This window comes from Miscanthus floridulus, chromosome 3 (genome assembly GCF_019320115.1).
Source record: "Miscanthus floridulus cultivar M001 chromosome 3, ASM1932011v1, whole genome shotgun sequence".
In the NCBI taxonomy this organism is placed as follows: Eukaryota; Viridiplantae; Streptophyta; class Magnoliopsida; order Poales; family Poaceae; genus Miscanthus; species Miscanthus floridulus.
In genome coordinates, this window is record NC_089582.1 from 5,555,285 (window position 1) to 5,570,125 (window position 14,841).

Below are 14,841 nucleotides of genomic sequence, written 5' to 3' on the forward strand. Positions count from 1 at the left end.
GGCGAGACCGAGCCCGCCCTATAGGCGTCGGGTGAGACGGAGATTAGCCTTGAGCCTTTAGGGCGAGGCAGGGTTATCCCACAAAGGCGTCGGGTGAGGCTGTCCCCACCCCTCCGGGATCGGGCGAGACGGAACTCATCCCCCAGCCCTCGGGCGAGACCGAGCCCGTCCTCAAGGCGTCGGGCGAGACGGAGTTTATCCCTCGGTCCTCGGGCGAGACCGAGCCCGTCCCAAGGGTGTCGGGCGAGGCGGAACCGAACTCCTGTCATTCGAACAAAGGATGACATGGCGCCCTTATGCGTCCAGAAGTTTTTTACGTTCGGTGTTTATCGGTTCCACCTTCTGGGGTACCCCGGTATTAGGTCCCCGACACCGCCATAGGTGTGTAACCCAAAACTCTTGAGATAGTGAGATTGTTGCTGGCTGGTGCCCGTGGTTTTTCCCCTTCACATCGGAGGGGTTTTCCACGTTAAATCGTGTGTCTCCTCTGTGGCTTGATTCTTTACTTCATATTCCTATACGTCGTTCATAACAATACTGCGATGCTTAGATGCTTCAGATAATTAGGACAAAAAGAACATGGGATCATGCAATGAGCATTGATGAAATCTAGAAGATGCATGATATAAACATTCCCAAAAAAAACAACTTCAGGAGAATGTAATGAAGCTAGCACTGATAATTTAACTAATGATAATATTCATTACTATCACTGCATATATTCTACCTTAACCATGAAGATCGCAGCCTGCACATCAACACCATTAGCTTTTTAAGCCCTTGAGACACCCACCCTTGCCACTTGAGATACCCACCCTTTGCCCATCATCCCTAGAGGGTGCTTCCAATGCTACAGACACATAAACGCATTGCTACATTGGGAATTTGGAATAGTAACATCAACTGTCGTCTAAGTAATAGATTTGATCAAACCAAAAATATCTTTCTAGTAAACTTCAAGGATAAACGAATTACTGCTAATGATTACCAAAAAGGTAATGGGAACTAACTTATTATAAAGGTCCAGATTAGAGATAAGACAATAAGAGAAGATAGGCTTAAACTACTCATTTTTCTTTTCAGTATATAGATACCGCCAACCACATTTCTGGGTTGCTGTGTGACATTGACACATCATAGGCATCGATAGTAGGAATGTACAGGGTTTTAGATAGACAATGGGTGTTTCAGGTAGACAATGGGTTGATATTTGAACTGTAAAAAGGTCATGTAAGGTAATGGATTTCCTAGACAATGAAAGAGAAACCATATGAGATTAACAGGTGCAACTGAACCCATACATATCAGATTGAAAGGTGCAATTCTATCCATGCATATGAGGTTAGCAGGTATAATTGCTGAATAAAACAGCCTTTTTGTAAATTTTTCTGGTTTCACTTGCATAACTCACAATTGTTGAGCACAGCTCCACAAATATGCAGACTATATCTGGATAAAGAATGTCATGGCGGACTAGATACCTGGAGTGCAGAAGTTAATGTAGGGAACAGCACGGCAGATGCCGGGGCCCTCAGATACCTTCTTCATAAGTCCAGACTTCATATCAATAGTAAAGAGCCCACAATGCACTGCCACGAAAGCGACACAAACACTTTCTGCAAAGCCAACAAGACAATGCTCGAGGTCACACGAGTCAACAAGCGGGAACAGGTCCTTAAGATCAATGACTTTGCATAATGTCCATCCCTCAACATCATCACCCTCTCCCCTCGACCACAGGCATAGCTCATTGGATTTCTCCACCCTTGCGAATCCGAGACGACCATCCTCCAAAGTTGTGAGCTCAATTGGCACATAGTCTGTAAATATGGTATTGGTACGCACATATGGTAGCCTTATCACAGACATTTCTTGGGTGCCCAAATCACATTTAAGGATTCTTTCATAGCTACGCAGTGCGAAGAAGATTGTCTTCCCCACGAGGGCACTGTGCGCTGAGACGAAGTTGTCACCAGGGTGATCATCATAGGTCGGCTTGCTCCACGCACTGGACTCGGACGAGTAGATGCAAGAGAACATGTTGTTGGGAACCTTCCCATTCCCGACTGCAATGTCGTTGGTGCCCACGAGGACGACGATAAAGGGTCCACTGTGGCAGTTGAGGTGGTCGCACTCGCACACGCCGGTGGCAGCACAGAGCACCGTGGCTTTGATGCTCCTATTTCCTAATAATGGCGGTCTAGGCAGCTCCACCCGCTGGTCCGTGATTGGGTTCCAGACGATGTAACCCCTGTAGACGCTGCTGTGGAAGAGGACGCGGCCGTGGCGAGCATCCAAGGACCGCATTCCGCACAGGTCGGCATGAGGCGGGCGGAAGGAGGACGTGGGGACGAAGCGGGCGGAGGGGCTTTTGCCGTCCCAGATGCCATCGCACAGGAAGCCCAGCATGGGCTGCCTGGCGCAGTGGAGCTCCAGCCGCCTACGGCGGAAGGCCGGATTGGCGACGAGGCGGCACCAGCGCCTACAGGCGAGCGCGGCGCGGACGAGACTCGCGGGGTCGTCGGGAGGGACACGGAGGAGGACCTCCTCGATGAGCTCATCTGGCAAAGCCGGCGGCGCGCGTGACCGTGGCGGCGGCATGCTGCGGATCAGATCTGAGTTCGAGCTTTTGATTGGTCGGGCGACTTGTGGGAGACGTGCCTGCTGAGTGCTGACGTGGAGGTGGGAGGGACTGGAAGCCACGGAAGCTCACCTCTCTCTATTTATTCCTTTGCCGCTACTTGTCGTCCACGCTAGCTTTTGTTCTATTTTTTTTTTCTATTTCTATACTATCTTACTGTTTGAGGGTACTAACATTGCAGACACCACCATGGTTTCTATGGCTATTTATTATCTCTATATTTATTAACATTTGCTGATGTGTCACGGTATTTATTGATGAAAAAAGAGAAAAAAAACAAAAAATCATTTCTAAGGAAGAAACGGTGTCTTTGTTTCATTCGAAGCCCAAGAAACAACGCCCGTGCGCATTGGGGAAGACCACCTAGTTTCCATCCAGGCTCCCAGATCCGGTGCACCTTTGCTTTCCTCCCAATCAATCCCGCCATCCCTTCCTCGCGCGCGTCCCCTACCCCGTTCCTATGCGCACCCGAGCCATTTTCTGCACATGCTTCCCTCGCATGGCCCCGCAAACTCCCACACACCGTCAACCATGGGAGCTCGGGCGTGGTAGCCCAAAGTTGCTGCTCGCAGAGCTCGCGTCTGCCTTGCCTCGGTTCGTCGCGTACGTCGTGCACTACATTGACTTCGCGCGCTGCTGTGCGCACCAACACTACTAGAGAACAGACTTTAGAACGATGTCCCAATTTGGCATTAGCCTCGGCATTTTTTTGCCCTCGGGATTAGAAGGCCTTTAGTCCCGGTTGGTATCTCCAACCGAGACTAAAGGTCCCTGCCCAACGGCTAAACCGGGACTAAAAGTCCTCCAACCTTTAGTCCCGGTTGGTACTAACCGGGACTAAAGGTAGACCCTTTAGTCCCGGTTGGTAACACCAACACGGACTAAAGGACCCTTTAGTCCCGGTTGGTAACACCAACCGGGACTAAAGGTCTCCGGATGGGTTAGTTCAAAAGAAAAGCACCCCATCCATTGTTAGATGTGTTGTGTAGGTGGGGTGGTAAGCTACGCGCGAGGCAGTGCATGAGGTCTTGGGTTCGAATCTCACAGGGCGCAGCGGTGGGAGGCATTATTTTTTAAAGCTGGGAGGATCTTTAGTCCCGGTTGTGGCAAACCGAGACTAAAGAACAACACCTTTAGCCCCAGATTGCTAGTCCCGGTTGGGAAACCGGGAGTAGAGCTAGTTCCCAACCGGGACTAGATCTCATTTCTGTAGTAGTGCAAGGTGCTCTCCGTGCAGCCCAACGTAGCGCCGTTGCTCATGCCCCCCATGCGCTACCTCCAGAATGTACTGGTATTATGGGGTACTAACATTGACACATTGCTATGTTTGTGTCACCAGATAAGGTAATGTTGCTAAACAGGGTGCTTACAAAATAATGTTGCAATGATTAGTCAATCTAGAATCATAGGGTGCTTACCTGATCGAGGCGTACGGGGCGGCTAGGCCGGGGCCGGGGCTGGGGCAGGGGCCGGCGGTGGGGGGAGGGCGCACGGGGGCGGTGAGGGTCGCTGCGCATGGGGCGGCTCGCCTACTCAGGCTCGGCTTGGGTGCTTGGATGAGTGCGAGAGGGGCGCGACCGCGCGCACGACGCCGCGAGCCGGCAACGGCGCAGCCGAGCGGGGCGGCCGGTGGCAACCACTAGAGCGGGGCGGGCGCGGGCGTGGGGCCGACGACAGCGCACGGGAAGCCGGCAGCTGGCGTGGGCACGGAGCCAGTGGCTGGCATGGGCGCAGCAGGGGGCGGCGGGGCATGGGGCTGGCGGCTGGTGTGGGCGCAGTGCCGTCGGCTGGTGCGGGCATGGAGCCGGGGCCGGCAGCTGGCTGTGTGTGTGCGGGCGCGGGTGTGCGTGTGTGAGTGTGTGCATGTGTGTGAGGCCAGGGCTATGTACAATGGAGGTTTGCCGAGTGCCCGCGATCTAGCACTCGGCAAAGCCATGGTTTGCCGAGTGCTAGATTGCGGGCACTCGGCAAACCCGTTTTGTTTTTTTTTTCATTTTTGAACCATAAACTACTGCGCGTGTCTAGGGCCATGAAGTGGTCTGCCGAGTGTTCCAAGTGTGACACTCGGCAAACTCAAGTTTTGCCGAGTGTCAAATCATAGGCACTAGGCAAACGTATTTTTTTTTCTCCTTTTCCATAACGTGTTTTCCTCAATTTGTTCCAATGTACTTTGAAAAAACCTTCTCAAATTCACTGAACAATATATATTTGATTTTTCTAGGAACATTATCTGATTATTTTATGCAGTTATATCTCAAATTCAATCTATATCAATTAAAATCCTATAATTGCACTTAATAAATTAAAATTATCAAATGGATCCAAAAAATTACCTAAATTTCACATGAATCAATCTTTGTTCTCTATTGCCTGTACAAAAATGTTTTGAAGTTAAACCCTAATTTGACCGTCACTTTGACTCCAAATCCTACCGAATCCTTCTCAACGCTACGAATTTTCTTCGAAATACTTCGGTTTGTAAACATCCTACGTGACAGATTGGGCGAAACATTCTCAATTTTTTACCATGGCCTCCACATATGATATCATGAGATCTTGACAAATCTCATGATTTTCAGACTTCGTTTGCTTTTTTTAGAATTTAAAAATCATTCGGCCACATGTTTGTGGTAGTGTTTCCTAAACAAGATCTTCGAAATTTCTTTTCATTTCCTGGGTAAGGCCTCACACCAGACTCAATAACATGAATATCATTTTTCTACTCATTTTATTTTATTATTTGAATCACTTGCAGTTCAAATTTGACTTATACCAAAAAATTCCTTAAAATTCAATAAATTAATTAAATAAAGCAAACAGATCCAGAAATATACCAAATCTTAACATGGAGTACAACATGTTGTATATGGAGAGTAGAAAAAGTTTCAAGGTCAAAAGAGAAAAAAAACTTATTATTTTATGCAATTATAGCTAAAATTCAATCTATATCAATTAAAATCCTATAATCACACTTACTAAATTAAAATTATCAAACGGATCCAAAAAATTATCAAAATTTCACATGAATCAATCTATGTTCTCTATTGCCTATACAAAAAGTTTTAAAGTCAAACCCCAATTTGACCGTCACTTTGAATCTAAATCCTACCGAATGCTTCTCAACGCTACGATTCTTCTTCTGAGATACTTCGATTTGTAAACATCGTACGTGACAGATTGTGCGAAACCTTCTCAATTTTTTATTACGGCCTCCACATATGATATCATGAGATCTTAACAAATCTCATGATTTTCAGACTTCGTTTGCTTTTTTTAGACTTTAAAAACCATTCGGCCACACGTTCGTGGTTGTGTTTCCTGAACAATATCTTCAAATTTTCTTTTCACTTCCTAGCTAAGGCCTCACACCGGACTCAATAACATGAATATTATTTTTCTACTCATTTTATTCTATTATTTGAATCACTTGCGGTTCAAATTTGACTTATACCAAAATATTTCTTGAAATTCAATAAATTAATTAAATATAGCAAACAGATCCAGAAATCTACCAAATCTTAACATGGAGTACCACATGTTGTATGTGGAGTGTAGAAAAAGGTTCAAGGTCAGTGTCGATGCGGGACCCACGGGATGCACCGCAAGGAAGGGAGAAGATTTAGTTTAACTAGGATTCTTACTATGTAATCCTAGTAGTAGTAGTATTCTGTAATCCTACTAGGAACTCTCATTGTAAACCGACTAGGATTCTGATCTCCTGACTATATAAAGGAGGGCAGGGTTCCTAGAGATGGGACTTGGAATACTTTATGACACAACACTGGACAATCAATCCAACGCAAAGGCTAACGCCGACTGGACGTAGGGCTATTACTCGATCACTATCGAGGGCCCGAACCAGGATAAATCGACTATCTCTTGCATTTACCGTCAAGTTCCGCATATGCTAAAGCCCGAACATACTGCCCCGGGTACCCCCATGGCAGGCTATCGGTGGTGAAACATCGACAGCTGGCGCGCCAGGTAGGGGGTTTTGGTGAATTTGCATCCGAGAGCTCAACGGACCTCGACAACATGATCTTCTCGACGGGATCAACCTTCATCTTTAGTTCATGGATCTGCGAGGCAGGTGACAATAGCAAGCTCCAAAGACGTCTCCTCGAAGATTCGGATCACCATGAAGACCATTCTATTTCGATGACTACGACAGATCAACTCGCTAGAAGATTCGCGCAGCTCACGATGTTCGATCCAACTCAGATTTCGCTACTTTGCGCATCTGACTCAAACTCAGGTTTCGCATCCGAAATGGAGTCTTACCCGAGTTCTTCTAAGAAACCGAGTTCTTTTCCGATGGGGCTTAAGAACGTGGCCTTGGGCTATCAAGAATACAACTCGGAGTACACTCAGAATCTTCTCAAGAAGTCGGGTCCTTTTCCGTTCAGACTCCACAACATGGCAACATCTTATCAAACATGGCCCGAAGGATCCCTCGATCCGGTGCTTAGAATGCCACTAAAAGGAGCTCCGAAAGGCCTCGTACTAACTATAACATCTCAAGACTGCATCGTCCACTGGCCAGGTACTGTTCCCGAGGATAGCGGTACCCGACTAGTCGGCACTACAACAACAACAATTCTACCCTACCAAGAAGGAGACTTGATCTGCGACCTTGAAGCCTCTACTAAAGTTATTAACTACATCGACAGTATGGAAACCGACGCCGATAGCGGAATAATTCACGCACGAGAAGTATTCATGGATCGCCGTCCTTGATCACCATTGGTCTCCCTAGAAGTGCCCGACGTCAGGTCATCGGATGAATCTGAGTCCAACATATCACCCTTTACCCAGGGGCACGATGGTGAGACCGAGAATCAGAAGCAAGCTAGAGAAAGAAAAAACAAGTTGAAACAAGGACGCCAACATCGTGCTAGGCAGTGCAAGGAAGCTTGGATCAGATATGAGTCAGATCTGGCCAAGTACAATAGAAGAAAATTAGAATGAGAAGGAAGGAATATGCACGGTGAATACACCCTACGATAGGATCCGAGAAGCACTAGAAGAACTCAGAGCGACTTCACATCCCAGTGAAAAACAAGAGCAGCTCCCAGACTTTCTCCGGTCAACAGTCCTAAGGATGCACGACGGAAGGACCCGCTCAAGACTACCTGCCAGGTCAACATCTCATGAGTAGGAAGATCAAAATCAAAGGAAGTCCTCTTTCGAGAGACTTGGACCAAGTGGAAGTCACAACAGAGAAAATAGAAGAGACCATAGTCAAAACGACAGAGTCGAACAACCAAGAAAGGTTAGAAGCAAAGCACCTATTCAGACAGCCATTTAAAACTACTCTCACCAAGACAACAGTTGGCAAGAAGGGGGTGCTGAATCAGAATATACAAAAGCCAGAACGCACGATAGATTCCCCTGTTTTGCAAATAGACTTGCTTCAATACGACTACCTCACAAGTTCAAGCCATCCAACCACTCTAAGTATGATGGCAAGACCGAACCAAGGCAGTGGCTTAGGATTTACTCGCAATCGATTGAACTAGCCGGAGGAGATGATGATATCATGACCTTGTTCTTTCCCATTGCCCTAGAAACCATGCCCCTTCAATGGTTTGACAAATTGAATCCAGGATCAATCAGAAATTGGAAAGACTTGCAAAGAGCTTGTTGGGATGACTACAACTTGTCGGGATGAGTACACCAACGAGCACCCCTTTTTATGGCATAGTACCCGGCAAGGCAGCGATGCCACTTGGACAAATCACTCTATCGGTTACTTTTGGAACTCCCTCGAACTACCGGACAGAGTTCATCAAGTTTGAAGTTGCAGACTTCGATTCATCATATCACGCAATCCTCGGGCGCCCAGCACTAGCAAAATTCATGGCGATACCACATTATCCGTACCTGTTGCTTAAGATGCTAGGGCCTAACGGTGTTCTTTCTCTTCGAAGTGATTTGAAGCGCGCTTTTGACTGCAATGTTCAGGCAATCCAAATTGCAGCAAAAGCATAAGCCGCTAATGGTAGAAAAGAAATAGCCACTATTGCTGCAGAAATAAGCCCAGAAGAGCTAGAGATACCGGCTAAAAAGCCAAGCATCCTCGCACCGCCAAAAGAAGCCGACGTCAAGCAAATCGACCTGGGCACCGACGATCCCGCCAAAACGGCAACCATTAGTGCCCACCGCTCGGCAAAATAGGAACTCACGCTCACCAACTTTCTTTGGGACAACAAAGATATCTACGTTTGGAAGCCGACCGACATGCCAGGTGTCCCAAGAAAGTTGGCTAAGCATAGAATTGATATCAATGAAGGCTCTAAGCCTATGAAGCAACGGCTATGATGATTCTAACCCGATAAGAAGGCAGCAATTAAAAAAGATTCACAAAGCTAATGGCAGCCGGATTCATCAGACAAATCCTTCATCCAGATTGGCTAGCAAACCCAGTTCTAGTACAAAAAAAGAATACGGACGAGTGGCGCATGTGCGTCGACTACATAGACCTCAACAAACACTGCTCGAAAGATCCGTTCGGGCTACCACGCATTGATCAGATAGTTGATTCAACAGTAGGATCTACCCTATTATCCTTTCTCGATTGCTATTCAGGATATCGCTTGACCGCATTAAAGGAACAAGACCAGAGCAAGACATCTTTCATCACTCCATTCGGTGCCTACTGCTACAAGACCATGTCGTTTGGACTCAAGAATGCTGGTGCCACTTATCAAAGAGCTATACAAACATGCCTCGGTGAAAAGATTGGCGAAAACATAGAGGCATACGTGGATGACGTAGTAGTAAAAACAAAGAACCCGGACACACTAATTGAAGACTTGAAGCAAACCTTCAAAAACCTAAAAAGATGGAGGTGGAAATTGAACCCAAACAAGTGTGTATTCGGGGTTCCTTCAGGACAACTACTCGGATTCTTGGTCAGTCATCGTGGAATTGAAGCAAGCGCCAAGCAAATTCAAGCCATAACAGAGATGGGCCCTCCTCGAAGTGTCAAAGATGTGCAGAAACTAACAGGCTGCATGGCGGCCCTTAATCGTTTCATATCAAGACTCGGCAAAAAAGGGTTACCTTTCTTTAAACTACTAAAGAAGAAAGATAAGTTTGAGTGGACAGAAGAAGCCAACAAAGCTTTCAAAAAGCTCAAGGCATACCTCACCTCCTCACCCGTTCTCACACCTCCAAAGAAATATGAAGACATGATGTTGTACATTGCGGCAACTTCTACTGTGATCAGCATAGCGATAGTCGTAGAAAGAGAAGAAGAAGGGCGCGTATATTAAGTACAACGCCTTGTATACTACATCAGCGAAGTACTGTCAGAATCAAAAATCCGATATCCGCATGTGCAAAAACTACTCTACGGCCTCCTGATCACTTCATGCAAGCTTCGCCACTATTTTGAAAGCCACAAGATTACCGTGGTGACAGATTTCCCACTCGGAGACATCCTACACAATAGAGACGCAACAGGGCGCATATCTAAGTGGGCAGTTGAACTTGGTGCTCTCAATATCGATTTCACCCCACGAAAGGCAATTAAATCTCAAGGCCTTGCCGACTTTGTTGCCGAGTGGACAGAAATTCAACAACCTATGTCAAATACCATCCTTGACCATTGGAAGATGTACTTTGATGGATCACTCAAGCTAGGCGGAGCCGGTGCAGGCGTTCTCTTAATTTCTCCAGACGAAAAACAACTCAAGTATGTCCTTCAGATATTATGGCAAGCTACAAACAATGAAGCAGAATACAAAGCCCTCATCCACGGGCTCCGAGTGGCAATTATCCTCGGAATCAAGCGATTACTCGTATACGGCGATTCGGCAGTAGTCATCAACCAAGTCAACAAAGATTGGGACTGCACCAAAGAAAACATGGGCGCTTAATGTGCTGAAATACGAAAACTCGAAAGGCATTTTCAAGGATTAGAAATTCTACATGTCCTGCGCGATTCTAATATTGCAGCAGACGTCCTCGCCAAGCTCGGATCGGACAGGGCGAAGGTCCCACCCAGCGTATTCATAGAGGAGTTATCAGCTCCCTCTATCAAACAACCCGGCGAGATAACCCCTGAACTCCTAGCTAAAGGCACTCAGATTTTGTTAATCTCCACCTCATGGACCCAGGTTTTTATTGAGTATATCAAAGAGAATAAGTTGCCAGCAGATAAAGTGGAAGCTACCCGAGTTGTTTGTAGAAGCAAGAACTACGTCCTAGTAGGGGACACGCTCTACAGAAGAGCCGCTTCATTAGGAGTACTCCTAAAATGTGTCTCGTTTGAAGAGGGCAAAGAGATCCTAGAAAAAATACACTCAGGTTACTGTGGAAATCATGCCGCTTCAATAACACTAGTCGGCAAGGCATTCTGCACCGGATTCTACTGGCCAACCGCTTTGAAAGACGCAGAAGAACTCATCAGAAAATGCAAAGGTTGTCAAATGTTCGCAATACAAGCTCATGTGCCAGCTCACAATCTCATCTACATCCCACCTGCTTTGCCTTTCTCCTGCTGGTGATCGAACTGGGATCCTCTCCCCTCTAGGTCCAACCTTATCCCTTATATGATGAGATAGGTCAGGTACAAGGTGGTTTGAGGGTTCTAGTCTATGGTCTACGCGCGCCAGAGTCCAGGTGGGGCTTGCAGCGGTGCGCCATGGACCATTGAATTGTCTTGGAGCCGAAGAAGCCTAGACGTCGGCCGGCTGCTCTGTTCTGACACTCTGCATGTCAGGCGGTGTCGGCTTGGACCGGCCTCCCCCAGGTGAGACCTTCTGGAGTCTTCTTGGTGGCAAAGGAGGTTGGCTCCAGGGGCTGACGTATGGGCCCGGAAGCCCCTCGAGGCCCCGGAGGCCGCGGGAAGCTTTGTCTTCTTATGTCGCGCCTCGGACGTGACCCTGTTGGAGGAGCAGTTGGCAGGGGCACACCTTGGGAGCGACGCCAGGGAGCCCCTGGGCATCGGTAGCCTGGGACATGTCTTCTTGTGCCCGGGCTTTGGCTGGCATCATTAGCCAGGCCGAAGCCAAGGGCTGGGGCTTGAGACGCCATATATCGGGAGCCCAAGGCTCAGGGAAGCCCCTGAGGCCTAAGTGGAAGCTACGGTCGAGTCAGGCTTTTTGGGGTCTCTTTGCCAGAGGGTGCGCACGAACATGCCCGATGGGCATAGCCCCGGAGCCCTCGAGCAATCCTGAAGGGGCCGGTCGGGGGGTCTTCTTCGTTCGGGAACCATAGGACCCGAGGCTTAACATACTTGTATGTTAGGATCTCGTCAGGAGCCCCCGAGCCCTTCGTGGCCTCACCTAGCGTGATGGTGATGAAGGGCTGAATTCGATCTTCTAGTGACCGAATCCTCCTTGGCGGGGACAGGTTCTACTGGTGAGAGTGCTATGCCCTGCTTGGGGCCTTCTTCTCCAGTGCGATGAATGGTGCTCAGCTATCGAGGCTGAGCGAAGATGATGCTGATCCCTTCTCAAGTCTATGTCTCATGGGACTTCGACTTGGGTGAGAGCTCAGTGGACTCGTCTGAGAGTCACCAACTGTAGGCCTAGGAGTGTCCTCCTCTTTGATCGGAGCCTACCGTGGGCCGGGTGATCAAGAGCGTTGGGCTCTGGCTCGGGGCCATCTGATCATCCGGAGCTCCACGCCCTTCTAAGGGCTGCGATAATAGGTCCCGATCCTCTCATGCCAGCCTTCTGGGGCCGACCCTCTGTAGCCATAGATTGGGGAAGTGGGAGCGCACCGAGGCTCAGACAGAGGCCCTCGTTGGGCACACTACTCAGCGGCTCCCAACCCGTCTCTAAGGAGTTGGTTGGTTTTTGGGGGGATGCACTACCCGTGCGCCCATTGATCGGGGGGGCGGGCTGCTCCGTCTGGGGAGCCAGCGCAGCCCCTGAGGCCATTGTGAGGCCTCCTTGCAGCGAAGGAGCAGCTTCTGGGTGTGTCCCGTTCGCTGATGCCTTGCGCAGGCGGTTGATGGCGTATGGACCGTCATACCTATTTAGGTGACATATGTATAGCAGGGGGACTCTCACATTCTTCTCTTTGTGATGTTTTTTTATTAAAAACTAGCTACTCTTTTCATTCTAAATTATAAGTTTTATGCTTTTTTTTAGGTACATAGTTTTTGCTCTAGATATACGATATCACAAGCGGGTGTCTAGCCAAGTTGGTTAGGTGGTTGTAGTAGTACTCCTCAACTTTTGGGTTCGACTCCATGTGGGAGCGAAGGCTAGGATTGGGACTAAAAAAATCCCTTGGCTACCCTATCCTCCTACTCTGTGTTCATTTGACAACAATGTTAGAGTGCACGGTTAGATCCAGATCTAAACGACACTAACCAAAGAACGTGCAAGCATAACACCATAGAAGAAAATATGCAAGCAATCTCAGGGCTTGATGACTGCTAGTGCTCCTCCCCATAAAACATCAACTACATCGGCATCTTTGAGCTACCATGGCTTTGCCGCCACCCAAATGCCACCATGGCACTTCCCCCCATAAAACAACAGCTACATCAACATCTGGGAGCTACCATAGTTTTGCCACCACCAAAACACCGCCAAGTCATCTCATGGTTACAGTAGGGGTTACCTCGTATTTATGCCCCCCTAGGATACAAAGTTTGACTTTAATTCTATCCTATCCCTTATTACAACTCAAGTCATAGTCATAGTGAACCAAATTGTACACATATTGGACAGGATGTGACTGGTTCACATGAGTCTGTGGCATCTGGTTGGTGTGGTGCTTGCTTCAGCAATGTCTGGATCATGTGATGTAGCAGGGATGGCTTGTCCTTGGGCGCTGAATGCGAGAGTTGCTTCTCCAGTGCTACAAGGCATGCAAAGTACTTAAGAGCGATAGTAGCAGTCGTTATAGCTATCGCAGTAGCTATGGCAAGGCTGCTATGGCAAGGCTACTAAGGCCGGAGATGCAATATATATGTGTGCTAGACTGGTGGGCTAGGCTGTTATTGGGCCTCTCTATATGTCTTCAATTCTTTCGATTATTTTGGTTAACCGAGAAAATTTTGGTTCCTGAGAAATGGGAACTAAATAGGTAACTAAAATGGGAAATGAGTATTGAGTCCATTTCTTTTGGTTGGGTTTTTGGTTCTCGGTTATCCCCCCCCCCCTAATTTTGCCCGTAGCCTCTGTTAGCCTTCATCTCCCATCTCCTCATCCATGGTTTGTACATCACTGCCCTTGCTTCAATACTTAGTAAGTTGAGTCACCTAGGATCCATCGCCTCTGACCCTAGCACCATAACCTCCTGTGTCTAGAACAACTTCCAAGACTTCTAGGAAAACTCTTTTTTCTATATCATTGTCGGAAACAAGGTGGTTGTCAGGGACACCAACAAAATCATCCCGACTGTGTAGAACATAAAAAATGAACTTAGCAATGATGGGCTTAGCAGCATAAAGGTGTCCACTGTGCTGTAGAGTGGCACCATTGTCAACTTCCTACTCTCACAAGAATACATGGTCGCATCATGTAGAGCTTGCAGAGCACCATCACATTACCTCTCAACAATGTCTACTGCTAATTCAGCTAAATCTATAACATGACATGAATTGACATTAAGGATGTGTTCTTGAGCTCCCCTAACACACAATAGTTTAGCATGGGCATGGTATTTAGGCTGCATTGGGACATCGTGCAAAGGCCAAGTACCCCTTGGGATCATCTTAGGATCAGATGCGATTAATGCCCACTATTGTGGTTGCCATTGAGCTCGCACTCTTCAACATGGGTGGCATGATGATAAGCTCTTTTATCACCTTAGATTCGCGTCGAGCATGAAGATCCAAACTTGGTGGTTAATGATGAGGTGAAGATGTGGATCTATGCTCACATTGTTAGGCCGACTTGACGAGCAATTTTCAAGGAGAAGGGTCGGAGATTGACCACAGTGAAGCTCGCCCAATCCCAATGATGGCTTGGCCATCATGGCACAATATTATGACGGTGGATGGATGCATTAGAGAAGATGCTCCTATCATCGCCTTCATGTGCGCTTGACAGGGAGGCAGGGATGTGGATGTGGGCTAGGGGTGATACAAGCATCATTGGGTGTGTGGGCCTTAGACCTCGTCGCACTCATCATCAAGGTAGATTGGGGCTTGATGGGAGGAAAGGAATGACAAAGCTAGAGCCACCATCAAAATAGAGAGAGGGAAGGAGAAATGAGCCTACAGAGAAATG

At 47.7% G+C, this 14,841-nt stretch overlaps 1 protein-coding gene across 1 annotated transcript; it reads right to left on the reverse strand.

Moving 5' to 3' along the window:
• Positions 1 to 745: 745 nt before the first annotated feature.
• On the reverse strand, positions 746 to 2,741 carry LOC136544839 (uncharacterized). Its single transcript, XM_066536902.1, has 2 exons — positions 1,482 to 2,741; positions 746 to 850 (listed from the first exon to the last, which is right to left on the reverse strand). The coding sequence occupies exons 1-2, from the start codon at positions 2,599 to 2,601 to the stop codon at positions 765 to 767; spliced, it is 1,206 nt and encodes a 401-aa protein (XP_066392999.1). The 5' UTR covers positions 2,602 to 2,741; the 3' UTR covers positions 746 to 764.
• Between the last annotated feature and the right edge of the window lie 12,100 nt (positions 2,742 to 14,841).